General features: G+C 35.9%; 2 protein-coding genes across 15 annotated transcripts in view; one reads left to right on the top strand and one right to left on the bottom strand.

Annotated features, from left to right (window-relative positions):
- Positions 1–20,123, bottom strand: part of RALGPS2 (Ral GEF with PH domain and SH3 binding motif 2) — a 149,814-nt gene that overhangs the window by 37,075 nt on the left and 92,616 nt on the right. The gene's annotated exons all lie outside the window — the stretch shown is intronic.
- On the top strand, positions 385–18,446 carry ANGPTL1 (angiopoietin like 1). Its single transcript, XM_074598805.1, has 5 exons — positions 385–794; positions 7,429–8,287; positions 13,343–13,536; positions 15,568–15,838; positions 16,853–18,446. Exons 2-5 carry the CDS (start codon positions 7,462–7,464, stop codon positions 17,038–17,040), a joined length of 1,479 nt encoding a protein of 492 aa, XP_074454906.1. The 5' UTR covers positions 385–794; positions 7,429–7,461; the 3' UTR covers positions 17,041–18,446.

The raw sequence follows: 20,123 nt of genomic DNA, 5'->3' as shown, positions 1-20,123 counted from the left end.
AATGCGACACTCTGTTGAACATTCTTCTAGACTATAAATGGTTCATTTTTCCTGTTGTATCCAGCCAGGCTGCCCCTTTTATTCCCAGCAACACAAATCGAGTTTTATCAGCCTGAAAGAATCTTTCTTCGAAATGAAGCCCAGTACTGTAATAACTTGAAAGGCATCTTTAGGCAGCGTAGTAAAAATGTTTGATTTGTAATTGCCTGCTGAACTCTTGCACAGTCTGTTGCCATATGGTACCCTCCCTTCTACTGGCAAACAATCTTTCCTTGTTCCTAACTTCTCAGCCTCCCTACCCCCTCCTTTTCTGGAGGGTACGGATAGGAAATCCGAAGGAGGAGTTTCTTCTGCTCTCAGTGTGTTTGCGGTGACATCATAGGTGGGCTGAACGTCTAAGGCGAGTGTGTGTTTGTTTAAAAAAAAACACTGTCCAAAAGTGATGTATATGGAATCTGGGTCAGCTGTAGCTGGTTCGTGCACTTCTGCATATGAGAGTAAAACACTGCAGTTTCAAAAAAGCATTTCTTTCTCTTTTCTGGAATAACACATACTGGAACTTTATGTTTTTAATTATTTTTTTTTTTAAATGATTAGTTAGCTTGGTTATCATATGGAGAAACCCAGTTCTTCAATACAGCTTGGATCTAACAGAGAAAGACAAAAGCAGTTTTCAGCTCCAACTGCAGATTAACAATCCACAGCACCGGGTAATATAGGAAGAAAAAAGCAACTTGGCCTCTGGATTTTCCATCTACCACAGAAGCAAAACAGCTGGAAGATTTTTTTTCTTGGTAAGTTTTAAAGTTATTCTTACTTGCAAGTTTAATTTTGAGCTATTTGTGAACTCTACATACATCTCCCTCAACATACATTTGTGAGGAAACAAATCTCTCTCAGACTGAGAAAAGTCTGACAACTAAAATATAAAACTCACTTTTGTGGCATTTGGTATACTTTGGAAACTTGGAAAGAATTAAAAAGGACTCTGCATAAGAGCAGAGACTAACTCATTCCAGTTTTAAGGATGAATACGTTTCAGTTGTTTAGCTGTAAATCTGCTGTAGATTTTGTTATTTACAGTTACAGAAAATTAGTACTACCCGATTCTTTGCTAAGCATGTAATTTGGGTATTGTGAACATATTAATCTGAAATTCTGACCCTACCAGAAAGCAAAAGCCAAAAACGCTATCAATTTCAGGGAAGCTGGATTTCACCCAACACCAGAGCATAGACCTAGCATTACTAGAACTAGAAAATGGATACCTCAATAAAACCACTGTAAAAAGTCCTGAGTAAATCAACACACAGCTGTAAGTAGCAATCATTGTATATCGTTTCAACTAAATTTTTATTTATGGTACTTCTGAGCAGTAGAAGTAGTCTGAATCGTACAACCAACAAAGAAACCCAGGTCACATATTGATTCAGAATATAATCAAGTTTGTAGCACAAACAATTGTGAAGCTGAAAATCCAAAGACGTTGCTGCAACAGATACTAATCCCTTCCTTTAACAATTTGTGGAACGATAGAGAAGTCAATTGTACCTCAATTGAACAGCAGTTTGTTTCTAAATAAAGATTCATTTCATCAACATGAAATGCAAGACACAAGGCAACACTATATTAAGTTGAAAATAGAGGGTTTTGTTACAGCTATTCTTTGGGAGGAGGGAGGGGGAAGGATACAGTTGCAAGTCAATGATTAAAACAAAGTTGTTTACAAACAGAAGACAAAAGTGTGGATAAAAAGCAAGAGAGTCTGGAATACATAATTTGCTACTTTTTGCCTTTCTTCATGCTGACTTGGTAAATAATCCAGAACAATAGAAAAGAATATAAGTTATGTATTTGTGTTAACAAACTCTCAGAAATGTCTGACACGCTAAAGAAAGAATGAAGGGGGTGATGCTTAAGGAAGAGACAAAGCGTTACAGAAAGCAAACTTAATTAAGATGTAGTAGCTATGGGAGGGGAAAAAGTCTGAAGCAGTCTTGACAAACAAGAAAGATGGATCCTTTCCAAGCTCTCCAGCCCTTTTTCTTACTATCCTTTTGTGCTTCTTTACATATTAAAGAGAACAATCTAAACAACAACAACAAAAAAACCCATTTGAAGCCTACATTGTGTGCTTTGGACACCAGTCTCCGTTCATTCATTATTAGCCAAGGTTTTGATTTATGCTGCTTAGAACAATTCCTAAATCTTTCACAAATGAAAACAGCTGAGTCAATAGTTTTAAAGCAATAAACTGGCTACATGCAAGGTTTTAACTCTCTCTCCTTTGCTGGCTTCCAACTTTAGAGTTCAAATTCTGAAATGCTTATTTTAAAACAAATAACGGAATACTAATATTATGCTGTTGCCACAAGAATGATCTGAAGTGTGACGGAAAAATATGCCACTTAAAGTTTCACAGGAGTTTACTTCGAAGAATGGAAATTCTGAACCTTTAAACTTTTGACTAGATGGCTTCATCAGGTCTTAATTATTGTTTTACTGGGCTTAGTTTGTTTTTTGTAACATGCCCTATTAGTCTAGTCCTTAAAATTTATACACCAATGAATGAAGCAAAGTTTCCTATAGAAAACATCACTAGATGCTTAATGTCTTCAGTATCTATTTTACAGAGAATTCTGGAGCCCCTAAATAACACATTTCCAAATGCAAGATATACCACTCCACTGTACCTTCCTGTTAAAATGGTGCAAACCCACACAATGGCTGCAAACAAATGTAAAGGAACCCCCCCATAAAAAATACTTCACCAAAAAAATCTGAAAGTGTTACAGTATTTTGCTGTGTTTTCAGAATATCCAGTATGACAAGCTTTACAAATCTCTTCTGCAGATAAATTCTTAGAAGTGAAACATTTTCAATGACTACTTTGAAAACCCCTGACGATTTTTAGATTGCCTTTCCTAAAAGGAATCAGATTCCTGTTAACCTCAGAGAAGCAAACTTCTCTGACTCAATACATCGTGTATCTGACTAACAAAACACAAGAATGTATTATTGCTGGATCCTGGTCAATACAATTGAAAGTAATCCTGTTATTTCAGCAGAGGCAGAGTGACTTGCCGGAAAAGCATTTGTTTATACAGGGAAAAGTAACTTACTGAAGTACACAGATATATCAAAAATCCATGTGAACATTTCTCCAATAATAAGAGTGCTTGCCCCACATCAGCATTACTTCTAATATTATGGACCCAGTTTTAAGCTAAAAAAACCTCACAAAAATCTCCGCTTATTCTGTGTAGAGATAGGGGAACCTAGATGGTTTTATTAATTTTAGCTGCTTAGACAAAGCTTACCAGAAAATGAAGTACATGTAATATCAATAACAGAGCTTTCAGATTAACTGGTATCATGTTCAGAGGATCTTTATTCTCAGTATTATCATTTACTTTCTAAAAAAACCCCTGTGTTCCTCTTCCTGTTTAACATGTTTATAAATGGAAGTTTATAAAAGAGAACACTGTTGGTATTTTTTGTTTGACCATATTCTTTTAATAAATACTCTGAAAAAAAGATACGTACTGATATCATGCTTCCTACACAAAGGGAATCCTATATTCACGTTTACATGCAACGCTTCCCTTACATTCATTGGTAACAACCTACACTGCCCAGGATGAAGGAGTCTTCGTCAGCTCGGAGAGAACAGATTCTAATTTGTGTTGTGGGTCTCCAAACTCTACATCCTGCTGAACATGAGAGTCACAGCAGTACAACACAGAACAAGTAGTTTGTTGTGTAGAAAGTTAAAAAATGCCAGATATATACTAGCTTCCACACTTCCTCATTCCTGTAACTCTAATATTTGTAAGCAATACAATATTTTTGGGGGTAACACAGCCCATGTTATAGTAGTTTCTCAGTGAAAGTTGAAAATAATAGTTACTGGTTTATTTTGCTCCTTTAAATTGGAAATTTTTTCCTTTAAACACTTTTAAAATAATAAATCAAAGACTATTTTTGGAAACAAGGGTTTTGTTTTTTTTTGCATGGGGATGATGGTATTGAAGCCCTATCCACAGCTCTGAGTGTTTCTGACAAGATGATGAAGTTTGTGTTGCTATGAATAGTAGCAAATTGCACATTTTCTCCTGCAGAAGCAATAAAACATTAGCATACCAGAACATACGTAATGGAACTTCGACAGAAATCTGAGACCCAAAACTGGGTGACACAGGAAAATGACAGAAGTGACAGTCTATTCTAATTTAAAAAACATGACCGTTCATAAAGAGTTAAATAACATATTTTAAAGCAATAGTATCTGTATTCACAATCTCTCTCACTTATTTTCCAAGATCTGCAGGCAGGTATTTCAGCAGCCCCACTCACTACAAGCAACCCTAGACTTCCAGGAAGGGTCCGAGACTGTGGTTCTGTCTAAACTGATCCCTGATCCTCAATCACTTTGTCTCCTAACAGTTATGACAGTACCTAAACATCTAAACCTGGGAATCTGTGACATAACGCGTCTGATTAAAAAAACTCCAAACTACTTCCCAACTCTAATATTTGTCATTTTTAAGTCTTACATATTAGGTTATCATTCTGTGATATTTTGGATAAACAGTTGATATTTTTTTAAGCTGCTTGCCCAGAACATCAGGAAATTTCTGAAGCAGTATTTTCATTTCCTTCTAAGCTGATTAAAACTCCAGGTAAATATCCTACGCAGAACGTATTCTTGTATAACAAGTTAGGCATTAAGCTGCTCAAACTTGCCAAGCAACATCGTAAGATGTTTCACTTTTTCAAAATCAGAATTTCCATGGAAACATATATATTCCTTACCAGGTAGATTCTCAGAGGGAACTCATCCCTGCTTATCTGAGCGTCTCAGTTTAATAGAAGACATTTGAATTATTTCAAAGTTCTAGGGCGTAATCTTATGCAGCTGTTGCATTTGGTTATGCTGTATTAGACCATTTAATTCATTTTATGGTCTGACACTACATACAGAGACACAGAACTTCTAACTGTAACATGAAAGTGTAAAAGTTCAAAATGAACACACATTAAAAGAAATGCAGAAAAGTGGGCTGCATTGCAAAATGTTCGTTTTGAAAGATTAATTTAAGTTTTAATGTATTTCAGAGGAAAAATGTGCTGCTGTGGGGAAAACCCCCAGCCATTCATTATTTAAGTAACTGTATAGGGTTGTTAAAAACTACCAAGAACTAAAGTGTTATTCACCTTTTTAGACTATGAAGTAGCTATTATATACTGTGAAAACAGTAAAATACTGGACTTGTACTATGCCTTCATCTTTAACCGTATGCCATGAACTCACTTTCCCTGCATCTGCAAACACCGAACATAAAAGTATTGAAAAATAATTTAGGTGATGTGAAGAGGTTTCAAACTTCAGACAATTAGTTCAGCTTATCCTTGTCAAGTTCAAAACCACACACAGACCTGTTTCACATGTGTTTACCATAATTCACGTGAAAATTTAACCTAATGAACTTCCAACTCTGAGCATTGTTCAAGTGATTAATATTTTAAATGTCTGAAATCACCAAATAAATATACACAATTAGCTCTGGATAAGAGTGATACTTTTTCCTACTTTAAAAAAAAAAAAGAAACCCAAACAAACACAGAAGTTACACTTTCAGCAGAGAAGTATTAACAAAACTTTCAACCAAGTTCTGTTTCTGAGAAAAATACTTACTAGTAGACAACAAAATACTTACTACTACATAATAATAGTAAAATCTACAGAAATAAGTTTCTAAATATAAACTTTCTCAAACTTTTATGTATTCCCTCCATTTATGTAGAGTAAGAAATGATTTGCAGTATGTTAAAAGCAAGTGTTTTCTTCCCCTCCCAGAAGCAGGGCTCGCAATACAACTGTCATCCAAACAAAAAGTTATTTTTTAAGCAACAGCGGAACATTTGATCAAGATTCCTAGACATAATTCCTGACTACACGTACAGCGTGGTTTGAAGTTTGTAACCACTAGTCTTGGTGAAGCCAAAAAATAAAGACTTCATACGTTTACTCTGAGGTTGAGCAGACATTTGTAGCAATAATATTAAAGCCAGTAACAGAACAGGGAGAAGTGACCTGACACAAAAGTCACCTTATCACTTGTAAATGTGAACATAAAGGGAGCAGCACTGGTTTGCTTCTCCTTCAGGGTGACTGTTTCAGGATTGCCAAGTGCACTTAAACTTAAACTTGGCAGGAACAGCATGAAAATTATTAACTTTCTGCAGTTTTACTTTATTTCTCTTCATAACTATACAAAGGCCACTGTAGAAGGCCTTGTACAACCGCTAATAGTAGTCTGGAAAGGAAAGCCAGATCAACAGCTGCGATAAGGGAGAGTGATCTGCTTAACAAAGCAAATAAGACATGGAAAATGAGGTTTTTTCCCCCTGTTTTAAGTACTGCCTTTGTTTATCATCTCAAATATTTTAAAAAAATAAAGTTAAAAAACCAGATTGTTTTTCTCCAAAAACATTCTTGCATCTTACCACTGCATTTTAATTCTCTACACAAAGTTAAAAGAAATACATTTTCTTTAATAGGTGAACGAAATACTTCAGTATGGTACTTATATTGATAACACTAAAGTATTGGGTGTGTTTTTTGGATAAAAATGTTCTCAAAGGTACAAAACCAGTGTGACAATTTTAAACATTCATCTCAAAAAGCAACTAAGTAGGGACACATATACAGAGCAAACAGCGTTACAGGCTTTCCTTACAAATTTAAGGTTACTTGGATATGTAATTTTCAATGGTTAAGATGAATGTGTTACATTAATCTTCTGCCTAACACTAATGTCCAAAAATAGTATGCAATTTGTCTGTATTTTCCAAGTCTACTATATCTGTGTATATATAAATTTGAAAGATGTGTGCACATATGAATAGGTACATATATACTATTTAATAAATTATTCATCTATATATACATACATAAATATAAAAAAGGACCAGAAAGGCTTATGTAATCAAAACTGCCAAATTTATGTAAATATTTTTGAAGATACTATCAAGTCCCTCCATCTCCCTACTTCTCTTCCTTTAAGATATTCTGCACGCTGTATGTTCTATAACCTTGTGCGTTTAATTGTAGCGAGTACAGGTCTAAGCAGTCAAATTTATAACAAAAGCATGATAAATACTTAAGAACATTGTTTCTGAAAGTTTATCCAGTGCAACAACTTTTCTACTAAATCCAATACCTAAATTTTAAGTTTTGCAGCTCAAAATAGAAAGTTATTCTTTGAAGCTAATTTAGCAGAACCGAACATCAAGTAATAGATTCCAAAGACTTGTCCACATACACAGAATCATGGTAAACCCAACATTTTAGGTAGTTAAAGCAGTATGGAAGTCTTAGTTATGGCTCTAATTTAATTATTTTATCTTTTATCTGTTCAATAGTCTCTTCTGACAGTCATCATAACTTGCTCCAAAATGAAGATATTTAAATGGACTTTGGGTGTACTATTGTTCCTCCTGTTGTCTATCGGGCGCTGCACAGAACAATCTACGCCTGATAAAACATCCCAACGGAGGCACCCTCGTTCAGCAGACGGTGGAGAGGAAGGGAAGAAATGTGGTTACACATTCTTGGTCCCAGAACAAAAAATCACAGGGCCAATTTGTGTGAATACTAATGGGCCGGGCACTGGTAACAGAAAAGACGAAGTCACAAGAATGGACATAGAGAACTTGAAGGATGTTCTGTCCAAGCAAAAGCGGGAAATTGACATTTTGCAATTGGTAGTGGATGTGGATGGAAACATTGTGAATGAAGTAAAATTACTGAGGAAAGAAAGTCGTAACATGAACTCTCGGGTCACCCAACTCTATATGCAACTCTTGCATGAGATAATTCGAAAGCGTGATAACTCCCTTGAGCTTTCCCAACTGGAAAACAAAGTCCTTAATGTTACAACAGAAATGTTGAAGATGGCAACAAAATACAAGGAGCTTGAAGTAAAATATGCAGCACTAACTGATCTTGTAAATAATCAGTCTGTGACTATCTCACTGCTGGAAGAGCAGTGCTTGAGAATCTTCTCACGACAGGACACCCATGGGTCTCCACCTCTTGTTCAAGTCGTGCCACAGCACATTCCTAACAGCCAGCCATACACCCCCGTTCTTCTGGGAGGTAACGAGATCCAGCGAGATCCAGGTTACCCTAGAGACAGAGATGTAAGGCCACCACCTGATCCAGCTACTTCTCCTACAAAGAGTCCTTTCAGAGTACCACCACTGGCTTTAATTAACGAGGGTGAGTTACCTATCAGTATTTAATCTGAGCTTTCTCTATTTCAGAGGGAAACTGTTGTGCCTATAGAAACAGAATGAAGAATTTAAAGCGTCCGGTGCAGCTAAGCCTTTGCTCCCAATTCTGATTTTCTCCCCTGCCCCCTGCCCACTCGCCCCCACCCCCCGGAATGCTTTAGTTTGCCAAATACTCCAATTCCTAACTTATAGCTGTGTAAGATTGTTGAAATTTGTTGAAATAGTAGATGCTCAGAAGTTCAATCTGAAGAGTTTATGCCTTTGAGTCACAAAATATTGGGGTTTCTGTCTCCAGCTGGGTTTGAGTTATGGGAATGAAAATTTAATATTAGCATAGACTTTTTAGTGTTTAGCCCTGTTTCTTTGAAGATGCCTATTAGCCACATGTTACAGTAACCTGCAATGGTGAATAAGAGAGGCTAATTAATCTTAAATAAATGAAGTAATTGTAAGTAATTGTCCTTTTTACTTTCACATATACATTTGCCAGAAGTTAATCCTTCTATTCTGAGCTGCTTTAAAATGAACATCTAAATCCACCAACACAGTCGTGCAATAAATCTCGAAGTGGTTGGTTGAAATATTCAAGACAGTAAGATAAGTTTGAAGTGATAATTGAATCAAGGCTGGATCCAATTAGATGCACTCAGCTTTGAAAATTTAAAATAAGTAACTACATTTCAAGGAATGTGATGTCAGTAGGGGACAGCAAGTTAAATTAATACCATAAATATTATGAAAATACATTCAGAAGACTGTATCACATCTTCATGTGTTACATTCTTCAGGTCATTAGATAAATTCATTCATCACTAGAAACAAAACTAATGATAAGAAAATTAACTACCTGTGAGCTGCCCTGAATTCTGTCATGATTCTCACTTTATTAAAATTTTGACAGAATTGTGAGGAAAAAAAAAAAATATTTAAGGATTCAGAAACCCAAGTTCTTCTCAGACATCCATTCAACCGCTTTCTCTTGGCTTCTGTTAGCTTTCACAGCAAAAGGGTTAGGTTGGGTTAGGTTTTTTTGTTTGGGTTGTTGTTGAGTCGTTTTTTGAGGTTTCTTTTTTTTTTTTTTTTTTGCTTTCAAATTGCCTTTAGTCACAGTTGGAAGTTCAACTTGGTTCTTAAGATGAAGACAAATATTTGTTTGCGACTGTTCTACAGCATTACAAAAAACTAGCTACTGTTTTAAAGAACAGCTATTTTTATTCAGGGTCTGCAGAAAATTCAGGCACAAGCCCAAGTAGAATGCCAAGCTGTCTTGAGAATTTAAATCGCACATCATGACACAAAGGAAACAGCTAATATAAAAGCATTACATTAATGTCTGGTCAGACAGCAAAAGTATAATTCTAAAAAATGGTGACTTCCTGTTTCCCAGAAAACCCATGCTTCAAGGTTTTGTTGTAAATGCATCTTTTTCTCTCTCAATATACGCCTGCGGTACATAGAAAATGAAGCAACAGCACTAAACATTTTCCTCTAAATTACCTACCATGGTTTTCACTAATCCCTTTGCCCCTAATAGTTCAGAGTTTTAATCCATTTTTGCAAGAGAACACAAAGAAATTCTAGGAAATTTATTGTAACATTAGTCAGCTTCCTTTATTTAATACTAGATTAATGAGTTTGAAGTTTGTTTCTTGCAGTACCTTGGGAAAATGAGGGTTGATAATTGCTACAACTAGTAGAGCGCCAATCCTCAAAACTAAAACTTCTAAATTGCAACACAATGCCCAGTTCTTATCTCTGTTTTTTTTAAATTAAGGTAAGCATATTTAATGGTTCACAGAAACAAAACTATGTCATAGAAAATGATCTTTCCAGTTAAAAGATGATGACAATTTATAATGTATAAAGATTTCAAAAAAGACCAATGAAAACCAAACAGTCCCACTTAAAAACAGGGCTGTGAAAGACTTGGTTGGTTACGACAGAATAAACAACCGGACAGACAAGTCAGAGCTTTCTCCTACCGTACCCAAAGGAGTTGTACCTAACAAATACTTGCATGCAGCAGAAGTTTACAAAAGGGTCAACGTGCATCTTAATATTGTGAGTGGAGAGTAAAATTCACAATATATAATTTTTTTAACAATTATGTTAATCCTTGGAATAATAATCAGCGTCTCCATATTTTACTGCCACTATATTGCAAAAAGTAGCTTCAACAGAGTACTTGAAAATTACACACACCCCCCCCAACTCTGCTGCTAATAGCTCTCAGTTAATGTAACTTCTTTTTTTGTAATATATGCCCAATTTTATTTTGGAATTTTCCTCTACTACTGCCCAAAAAACCCCTATGTGAAGCTTACACAAGCACAGCTTCTATATCATCCACTCAAGATAACATCTAGCATCTTAAAATAGGATTCAGCCATTACTTTATTAAGCTTCCAACTTCAAATATTTCATCATTTTCCTTCTCTACTACATCTAATTTCCAATAGAATATGATCTGTACTAAATCATACACCTAACCCACAATTTTAGAAGTGAAATATTAAACAGATCATCTTCTCAGAGTATTTCTAACTTGTAACTAACTGTCTCACCAACCTAGTGTACGCAGACTGTTACAAAAGACTAGATATGCATGAGATATTTATTCCTTACATGGATATCCAGTTTAAACAGAGTAATTGTGCTTTTTTCGTTAGCCAGAGCCGCCACTCACACCAGCACTGTGGAGAATCTTACACGATTTCACAAATCTCAGCATTTCCACTGAATAAGAAATGGATCAGTTCCTATACTGTGAACTATAACATACATATAACATATGTACATATAACACAGTACATATAACAATGAATTTACTTCTCAAAAGAGATCCAAGGCTATATACCAAGAGTTATGGCATTTATTGCATTTCCTTACAGTATGATCAGCAGTCTGTTACCTCTACTACAACATTAACTTAGGATAAGCACATAGACAAATCTAAGCATCCAAAAGCAGACAAGTTGCATCCTGTGACATTAATGCCAGTACATTTTCCAAAGTGATCAAAGTGTGCTATATAAACAGACTAGGACAATTCTGCCTGCCTTAAAAGCTACTTAAGATCACTCCAAACATCTGCTTCGGTCTCTCACGAAAAAATGAGTCCTCAATTCCTCCTCCAGTAGAAGTCACATGAAATAATACACAGCAGATCTAATTGAGCTATACTTAAAATTCAATTAATGTTATAAAAAATACTACTTGTCTGTTTACACTTTTTCTAATGCAATGATTGCTTTACAATACTACTTTTAGAACAACCTCCCTGTTCAGTTATATAGTGCCCAAATTTACTTTAGACAGTTCAAGGAAAGGAAATGAGACCCAACATAGTCCAGGAAATTATCTGAACAAAAACTTTGCAGTGTGTGTGTGCAAAAACTATGTGGAAATTTTAATTGTGAGCAGGAGAAAAAGCACTCATATACCAAAGCTACATTATTTCTTTCCTAAGCTACTACTGCATGCACTGCAAGAACGACAAAAACCATTGTAAGTACTGCTGCATACTGTACTGTTGGTATTTGATAATGATGGCTCAATGTCTGCAGCACTCGTGGTAGCACTGTCACAGCCCAAAGCTCCAAGTAATCACCTTCAGTAGATATACAAGCTTTTTGCACTCTAATTCATATGAAATGCTTTATGGATTTCTTGCAAATTACACACTTATCCAACTGGAAACTACTACGTTACAATCTTAAAAAAGCACGACTTTTGATTTGCTTGTGTCACGCAACCTTAATCTGCAATGAAGGTCGCTTTCACTTGACCTCTACTTGGGATTAAAGAATAACCTCAATGGTTGTTTTCTATGCTTCTTTGCACATTAGCTTGTTCCGTGACTCATGAGTTTTCTCCAAACTTCCAAGTATATTTGAGAAAATGAGCCTTCTAAAATGAGAAAAAAGCTGGAGGTAACTGATTTTCAGATTTACTGAGTATTATTTTTCAAACACGTTTACAGCATTCCACCACTAAATAGCCATCAGAATATATCCTGCTTTTCATTCGTGAATAACCAGTCTCTCCAAGTCAAAGGAAGCAGACACATGAACATAAATCCTTTTCTAAAAAGTAGAACATAAAGCTATTACCAAAAATCGAAGTGCAAACTAGGTAAAGTTTTCAGAGATATGTAAGCTGCATGCATCTTACAGAATAACCAGATACTCTTCTGTAAACATTACTTGTAAAACTATATCTAAACTATATCCACATGGTCTATAATAGAGCGTTCCAGCAGCACTGTCAACAGCATTTTTGTAGAATCACAGCCTAAAAACAAGTACATGAGCCTTTTTAACCGCTCAGAAGTACTTCTCCGTTGCTTGCTTGTTTTCTTCATCAGTATCATGTATCAGACCAGGATGACACATGGATCTTAAAAAGATTCCTATCCACAGTTAACAGGCTGATCCTAGAACTGGGTAAGTACATTAAGGCAAAAGTGTTACACAGTGTAAGAAAAAAAAATCTACCACTAAATTCCATATCTGCAGACTTTGGCAGTAAATATTTCTTACAGCAACTCTCAAACTAGTTATGTATTCAGGTTTTGGGGGGGGTGGGTGGGTTGTTTGGGTGTCTTGGGTTTGTTTTGTTTTAAACTTCCAGCAGTTTCAAATGGGTGCACTAGGACACAATGAAGTAAATTGACATCTACCTTTTGTAAAAGTGGTAGAGGAGAAAACAGTTAATGAAAATCATAACGCACTTCTTGAATATCAAAAGTCAGAGTACAAACCTTTAACACAGTAGACAAAGTTAAAAACTGGGTGTTGGTAAGCAAAGTCTATTAGCTGTTTAGCAAAATGAACATTTTGTGTAAAAAAAAATAGAAATAGTATACTGACATGTTTATGTATACCACAGTTCATCTAAGACAGTAACTTTTTACACTGTTTTCCATGGTAGTTTTACCTTAATTGAATTAGTGACTTTCCATTACCATTATAAAATATACTTGAACAATGTGCACCGCATAGCCAAGCTTGAATGCTTACAGTATTTCTTTTCAAAAAAGGTCCATTCAAAGACTGCCAACAAGCCAAGGAAGCTGGGCATTCCAACAGCGGCATTTATATGATCAAACCTGAAAACAGCAATGAGCCAATGCAACTCTGGTGTGAGAACAGCCTGGACCCCGGAGGATGGGCAGTTATTCAGAAGAGGACAGATGGATCTGTCAACTTTTTCAGGAACTGGGACAGTTACAAGGTAAATTCTGGAATGCAGAAAACCAGCTGCTTCATTTCAGCGTGGCAGTGACATTATCTATCGCAATCAAGATGGCACAAACATTTCCAATGCGACTCTTCATTGCAAATGGTTGTACTTTATGATAAACACCGAGGAGTTGGAAATAGCTGCTTAAGTTAGACACTGAAGTTAATTTTACGAACAAAGATAATTGAAAAGAGTGGTCACACCTCAGAGGCAAACGTATTTCAGTGGGAATGTCCTATTTCACTCAATACGTTACTTAACTTTGTATGAACTAACTTATTGTCGAAATAGCCTGCATTTGTAATGCACAACACAGCAACTGGGGAGACACATGCTTTTCTAGACAGTGACTGGGAAGTCATTTATTACAAAGACCTAACTAAACACATGATTTTTATTAACACACTGAGAACTACAGTAAGTACTTGAAAAGCTTAATTGTCTCCCTTATGAATAAGCAATCTCAGCCAGTGGAATTGTTCATTTAGGCAGATTAATACATTTGCAGAATCAGTGCCTCAACTTAAAAACATTCCTAATAATGAATTAAAGGAAACAACTTCTACGTTTAAAATTAGGTTAGAAATCTGAAGATGTAGGGCTTGTGAAGGGAAATGCATTTTTCTATGTTATCGCGATATTACCTACTGGTAGGCATAACGCCTATGACGACAAATGCACGCTGCTTTGGAGTAATTACATGCTGGAAAGGAAATCTGAAAGTAATTTTATTTTTAAAATAATAATAATATGCTGGATATATATATGTATTATGTGCTGGATATAATGTATGTGTCTGTTGGTATTTTTAATCCTGTAAGGCAGTTATAGAGTGCCTTATACAATAACCATAAACATTTTTGAACATAATGCAAAGAAAATGTAGAACAGTGTATAACTGGTGTCTAATAATGGGTCAAGCTCACTGAAATTTGCCCCCAGGAGATTTGTCATTAAATTGGTAGATGGTAGTCCTATTACCTAACTTCAAGTACTCGAAGGTACACCTCTGTGACTGGCTTTAAACCAAAGCCCGCACCACTGACAACAGAGACGTCTCCCACGTCCACATTTCTTCTTCTTCTTTCCCGATCTCTGTGTGGCTGCACAGCTACAATGTTGACGCAAGGGAAGTACTGCAAACGTGGCCATGAGCCAGGAGAAGAGCACCGCTACCATTTTTGGCAGCAGCATGATGCTAGGTCAACTCAAGCCACTCGTGAAATTGCAGCTTGAGTTAGGAGCCCAGACTGCTTCTCTACTGCAGAGAGACTTCCCCAGAAAGTGATTCAAAGCAGGAATCAACCACAGGTTGATCATCAGTAGCCTGAGAAGGAGAGCAGGAAGACCCCAGAAACTAAGAAGCATAACAGATAGCCACAGAGGGTGACATACCATCCTTAGCAGCAACACCAAACATTAACACTGGCTTACTAAGGGACAGGAGACAACAGATATGAAATATCACTTCACAGCTACTGGTAGTCTGTGATTTGAAAGGGAAAACGTCTTTATATTTCATTTCTAATAAATCTACTAAGAGCACAGATGAATTATGTGGTTAAATTAACAGTAAAAACACACCACTAGTTGCATTAAAAAGGCAACAAAAAGTTATTTATAACCTTGAACACAGACTGCTGATCCATAAATACCTTTTCCAGCCTGGAAACATACCCCCTTAATTTTCATTACTCATACATTCTTACAGATTCCCTTAGCTTCATCAAGAAATACATCAGTTTCCCTATTCTCTCTCCCTTTATCTTAAAAAGAAGAGGACATCACAGAAAACAGATAGTTTTGCCACCTTTACTGTTTCTTGTAGTACCTCTTGAGTCTAGAAGACCAACTGAGTAAGTGACCAAGGGCAGCAAAATAAAGCATTTAAATGATTAGTCGTTCAGAAGCTCAAAGGCTTTCAATATCAAGTTCCACTGGTTTGTAACACTCTTGCTGATGAGCATTTTGATAAACAAGAAAAACAAAGCTAACATTATCTTCTGATCTTCTTTTGCACAGAAAGGATTTGGTAACATTGATGGAGAGTACTGGCTGGGACTAGAAAATATTTACTTGCTTACTAATCAGGATAATTACAGACTATTGATTGAGTTAGAGGACTGGAGCAATAAGAAAGTCTATGCAGAATACAGCAGCTTCCGTCTGGAGCCCGAAAGCGAATTCTACAGGCTACGCTTAGGAACATACCAAGGAAACGCAGGCGATTCCATGATATGGCATAACGGAAAGCAATTCACAACACTGGACAGAGACAGGGATATGTATTCAGGTAAGGAAACTAGTATGTATGTGAAAAGTGAATACAGTAGATTCCGTTAGTGACACCACCTTTAAAAAAAGAATATGCTACAAAAAAAGTATGTAAATTCTGACAAAACAACTCTATTGAAAGCTGCTTCAAATACGTGACAATAAAAATCATGTTGACAGGGCCCCCTTCAAGCCCCTGCACCATTCAGAAATTCAAATTCTATTACCCTAATTGCAGGCACACTTGAGCAAGCTTTATATTTAGCTCCAATGACATCTTTACCACTTGCACGTGACGCTCTGCAGTCAGAATACCTGTCCAGGTAATCTCTCAGTAGTGCTGTGGCCACATCGCAATAACCACCGTGAACTAAAGCTTCTGAACAGCACAAAAGGAACCACAATTGTGTACAGGCTTAGTGACGTACCATTACTTGAGAAATGGGCAATCATTCTTTTTCGTTCTCCTTAAAGGATGCTTTTTTGTTCATTTCCATGCTCTTCCTCCAGCTTTCCCCTTAAAGCCTTAGCAGTAAAAGAAAGGTTGGGGAGTGTAATATTCCAACTGCTTTTCCTCACCTGTCAATAACCATAAAGCTGGACAAATCTTGCAAACTCTTAAACAAGCCAGTAACAGTAAATACACAAGTTACAAGCAACTCTTTGTGGAACTGTGGCCTTGCCTGCTGCTCGGGACTGTATCAACTCACATTGCTTCTACTCAAGTATTTCTAAACAGCACATAATCCGAGTTCCTTGAATGTTAGCTCACAGACTGGTAGTCTGAGAAGAACTGATCTCCTTAGTTTTCAGCTATCACATGAAGTACCGCGTCAATATTCCCCCCTCAAGGCAATGGTTGCTGTTACAACAGAATTTATAATTTAGGTAGAAGCAGCAATTGATATGACCACAACCAGCTATGAAGTATTTCAAAGTCCCCTCTAAGAATAAGCCGGAATATGAAAGCTTTTGATAAGCTCCATTTCTCCTCTTCAATGTTGAAGTTCACCCATTTCTTTCTGTTCCACAGGAAACTGTGCTCATTTTCACAAAGGTGGCTGGTGGTACAACGCATGTGCCCACTCCAACCTCAACGGGGTGTGGTACAGAGGAGGCCACTACAGGAGCAAGTATCAGGATGGAATATTTTGGGCTGAGTACCGGGGAGGTTCCTACTCCTTGAAAGCAGTTCAAATGATGATCAGACCTATAGACTGAGGAGGAAAATCCCACAGTGCTCAAGTGATCACGTATAAACTCAGTGCTTGAGTTCCAGAAAAATAAAATATTACTTTTTAATCATTATTTTGCACAATCTAAAAGCAGGTCTACAGTTTTCCTGTCTTTTTTCTTTTTTTTCCCCCCTGTTGTGTTCCCCTCTTTTTTTTTTTTTTTTTTTAGAAACCTTTTCTACTGTGACAGTGTTTTTTTTAAACACACATTCACAAAAGCAGATGTTTGTGCTTGCAAAGCATATTTATCTTTGTTCAAGTTCAACATACTTTATGTAAACAGTCATTAAAGCTGGTAAAAAATTCCAGATATATGACAAGATATAAGCTTTTTCACTTAAAAAGCTTATGCTTTTTCAGGTTAGCTCAACCCTTAAATGTAAATATGTGAAGTGACATTGTCTTGCTTTAATGTGAAAATGGATTAGTTATTTAACAATTTATTTAAAGATGTTGGTATTACTTTCAATGAAAATCTGAATTCACATTACTGTTTAAGATTTACTTCAAGAAGCTACACAAAAAACTGAAGACATTCTAGCTTTGCCTGAAAAGAGAGATTATTTTGCAACAAATAATTATTTCAAAATAATAAGAAGTGATGAATTAAACATAAAATATAGAATTTCTTAGTGGTGTAGAGAATTCCTTAAAATCCGCATATCATACCTTCTGTAGAACACTTAGGCAAAATGTTCCTAACGTAAGAAAAATAATTGTATGAAATTATTGATAAACATAAGACAACTCAAATTTCTCAGTATTTTTTTTTATACTTTCAGCCCCTGTATTCAAACATCCTAACTACGCAAAAATATTTCTTGATACTTCGAACTTAAATGGAAGAATGAAAAGCTCCAATATTAAAATCATGACTTGATACTTGGAGACCCCTCCGCTGCTCCAATTTGGAGTTATGAGGCCTAAACAAGTCTTCACACATACTAATTTAGAGAAGGACCGAGTCTCTGAATATTAGAAGTTTTCCTCCAACTCAGCTTTCTGCTGACATAGTAAAACAGAGATTAGAAATCAGCTCTGAGTGTATTCTTCTTGCCATCCCAAACTTGGACTGCTCTTATGACATACACATTTCACTTCCCCTACACATATACAACTTTTATGCCATTTATATTAAGTTTTTACTTTCTGGACATCAGGTTTCCACTGGAATTAATATGTAATTTAAGAAATTAAGTAGAAAGTACTTTCCCAACCTTTAACAAAAGCCATACAACATACTGCATCAAAACAAGATACTTCCAAAATCAGAACAAAACAAAATGTTCACTTTAGGTACCAGAGTCTCTGAAACTAAAGCTTTCTTACTAGTATATAAAATTAGTTAATAATTTTACTTAGCCACAGAGCTTACCTAATTTAATATTACACAAAAACAAAAATCCACTGTTCTGAACTGTAACAAATGTGTTTGGCACCTCATATGTGCCTTCAGGATTTTAAGGAACTTTTCCCCTATTTAATAAGAAACACTAATAGCTAAAAGAATAATCTAATATTATTGTTATGTTAAATTAGTCTATATCAATTGCTATGGAAAACCTCATTTGTAATTCAGAGGACAGAAAATAGCATTTTGCTTTCAAACCACATCCTCTGGAGGAGATAAAGCTTCATTGATAATGTATGACTGCAAGGGCTGTAGTTAAGTCTTTGGCCAGAGATCAAAGCCAACAAGTTTCAACAATATTTAATTGGGGTTGGTGGGGGTGAGCGGGGAAGTGGGGAATCAGTCCCAGGATATTCCGTTCCCAAATTCGAAGAATTTGAACTGACAGAAATGTTTAAGATTGCAATTCTGAAATTCTTCTTTATACATTTGGAGTATTTGTTTGTCACAAATATCGTACACATCTCATTGAGTGTTCTATAAAATACTTCTGATTGCAAATGTTTAAAATTCAGACTATCTATGATCTATCTTTTTTTGTATGGTAGCTGGATAGAAGAGCAGTTCGGGTAAATTTAAAAGCTGAAAATGCCCTCCAAAACTATCCTTTAATGAACACTTCTGACAGCTTTAGTTCATTCAACCGACAGATTTTGTCTCCTTGGAACAGATCTTATTTTACCACAAGAATCTCTTGCCTGCTACAAAAAACAGTGTTTGTTTACTCAGTGCAGTCAGCAAAAGCTTTACTTTGTGGAAACACCTAAGTAAAATTACTTGCACTCAGCTTTTATGTTAAACCTTACATATTAGACATCTAAGAAGTGAGTCTTCCCCAACTTAAAGCTGCAGGATGGCATTAACTAAACACTATTACAAAATATATCAAGAAAGTCGGATTGTACAAATGCTGTGTGCTGAAAGGAAAGACTTAAGTTTTAGGCTGTTGATTTAAGATCATGAGGAGGGAAAGCATATAGTGTCTTTTTCATGTTGGTTCACACTCTGTACAATAATTTACTACTTTCAAATGCTTGTAACTCTATCAGTTCTTAGCTTTTGGGTTGAATTTTCTAAGCAGGGTAAACAACTTAAAAAGTTCAATGTTTTCTCTCACACTTTAAGAAAAGTTTTTCAAAAGAGGCTGTAGCATCCCTCAAGCTTATTGCACTGGACATTCAGAAGCAGTTTGTCTGTGAAGGATATAGCTTTCACCATTCCTGTACTATCAGTCCAAATTTAGCCAAGCAGACCTTGAAAAAGTTTAACCTGTATGAAAACCAAAACACGGTTTTCACATATATTTCCAAAGTCTATGGCAAGCATTATCAGTGAAGCAGCTGAATATTCATCAGGTGAATACTTCAATAACCTCTTTTCATCTTTTTTGTTTCTGGATATAATTCCTGAAAGACAGCTATAAGAAAGTATTTCACAAGGTAGTACTGCTTAGTTAAATAAAAATTTAACTTTTCAAGATATGGCTCAATTGTTTCATTGTGTAATCTCAAATTAATCATAACTCTATGGTAAAACTCTCTTTGAGAATGGGTTTTTATTCTAAGGTGAAATATAACATTACATATACAGCTCCCATTTGTTTAGGTTACTTCAGCTGGCCAGGTGATGCAACAGTGATGACAGATCCCACATCATGT

The sequence above is a fragment of the Larus michahellis genome, chromosome 8, assembly GCF_964199755.1.
Source record: "Larus michahellis chromosome 8, bLarMic1.1, whole genome shotgun sequence".
NCBI classification, from domain to species: Eukaryota; Metazoa; Chordata; class Aves; order Charadriiformes; family Laridae; genus Larus; species Larus michahellis.
Note: the sequence above shows the minus strand (reverse complement) of the source record. Positions and strands in the feature narration are given on the sequence as shown.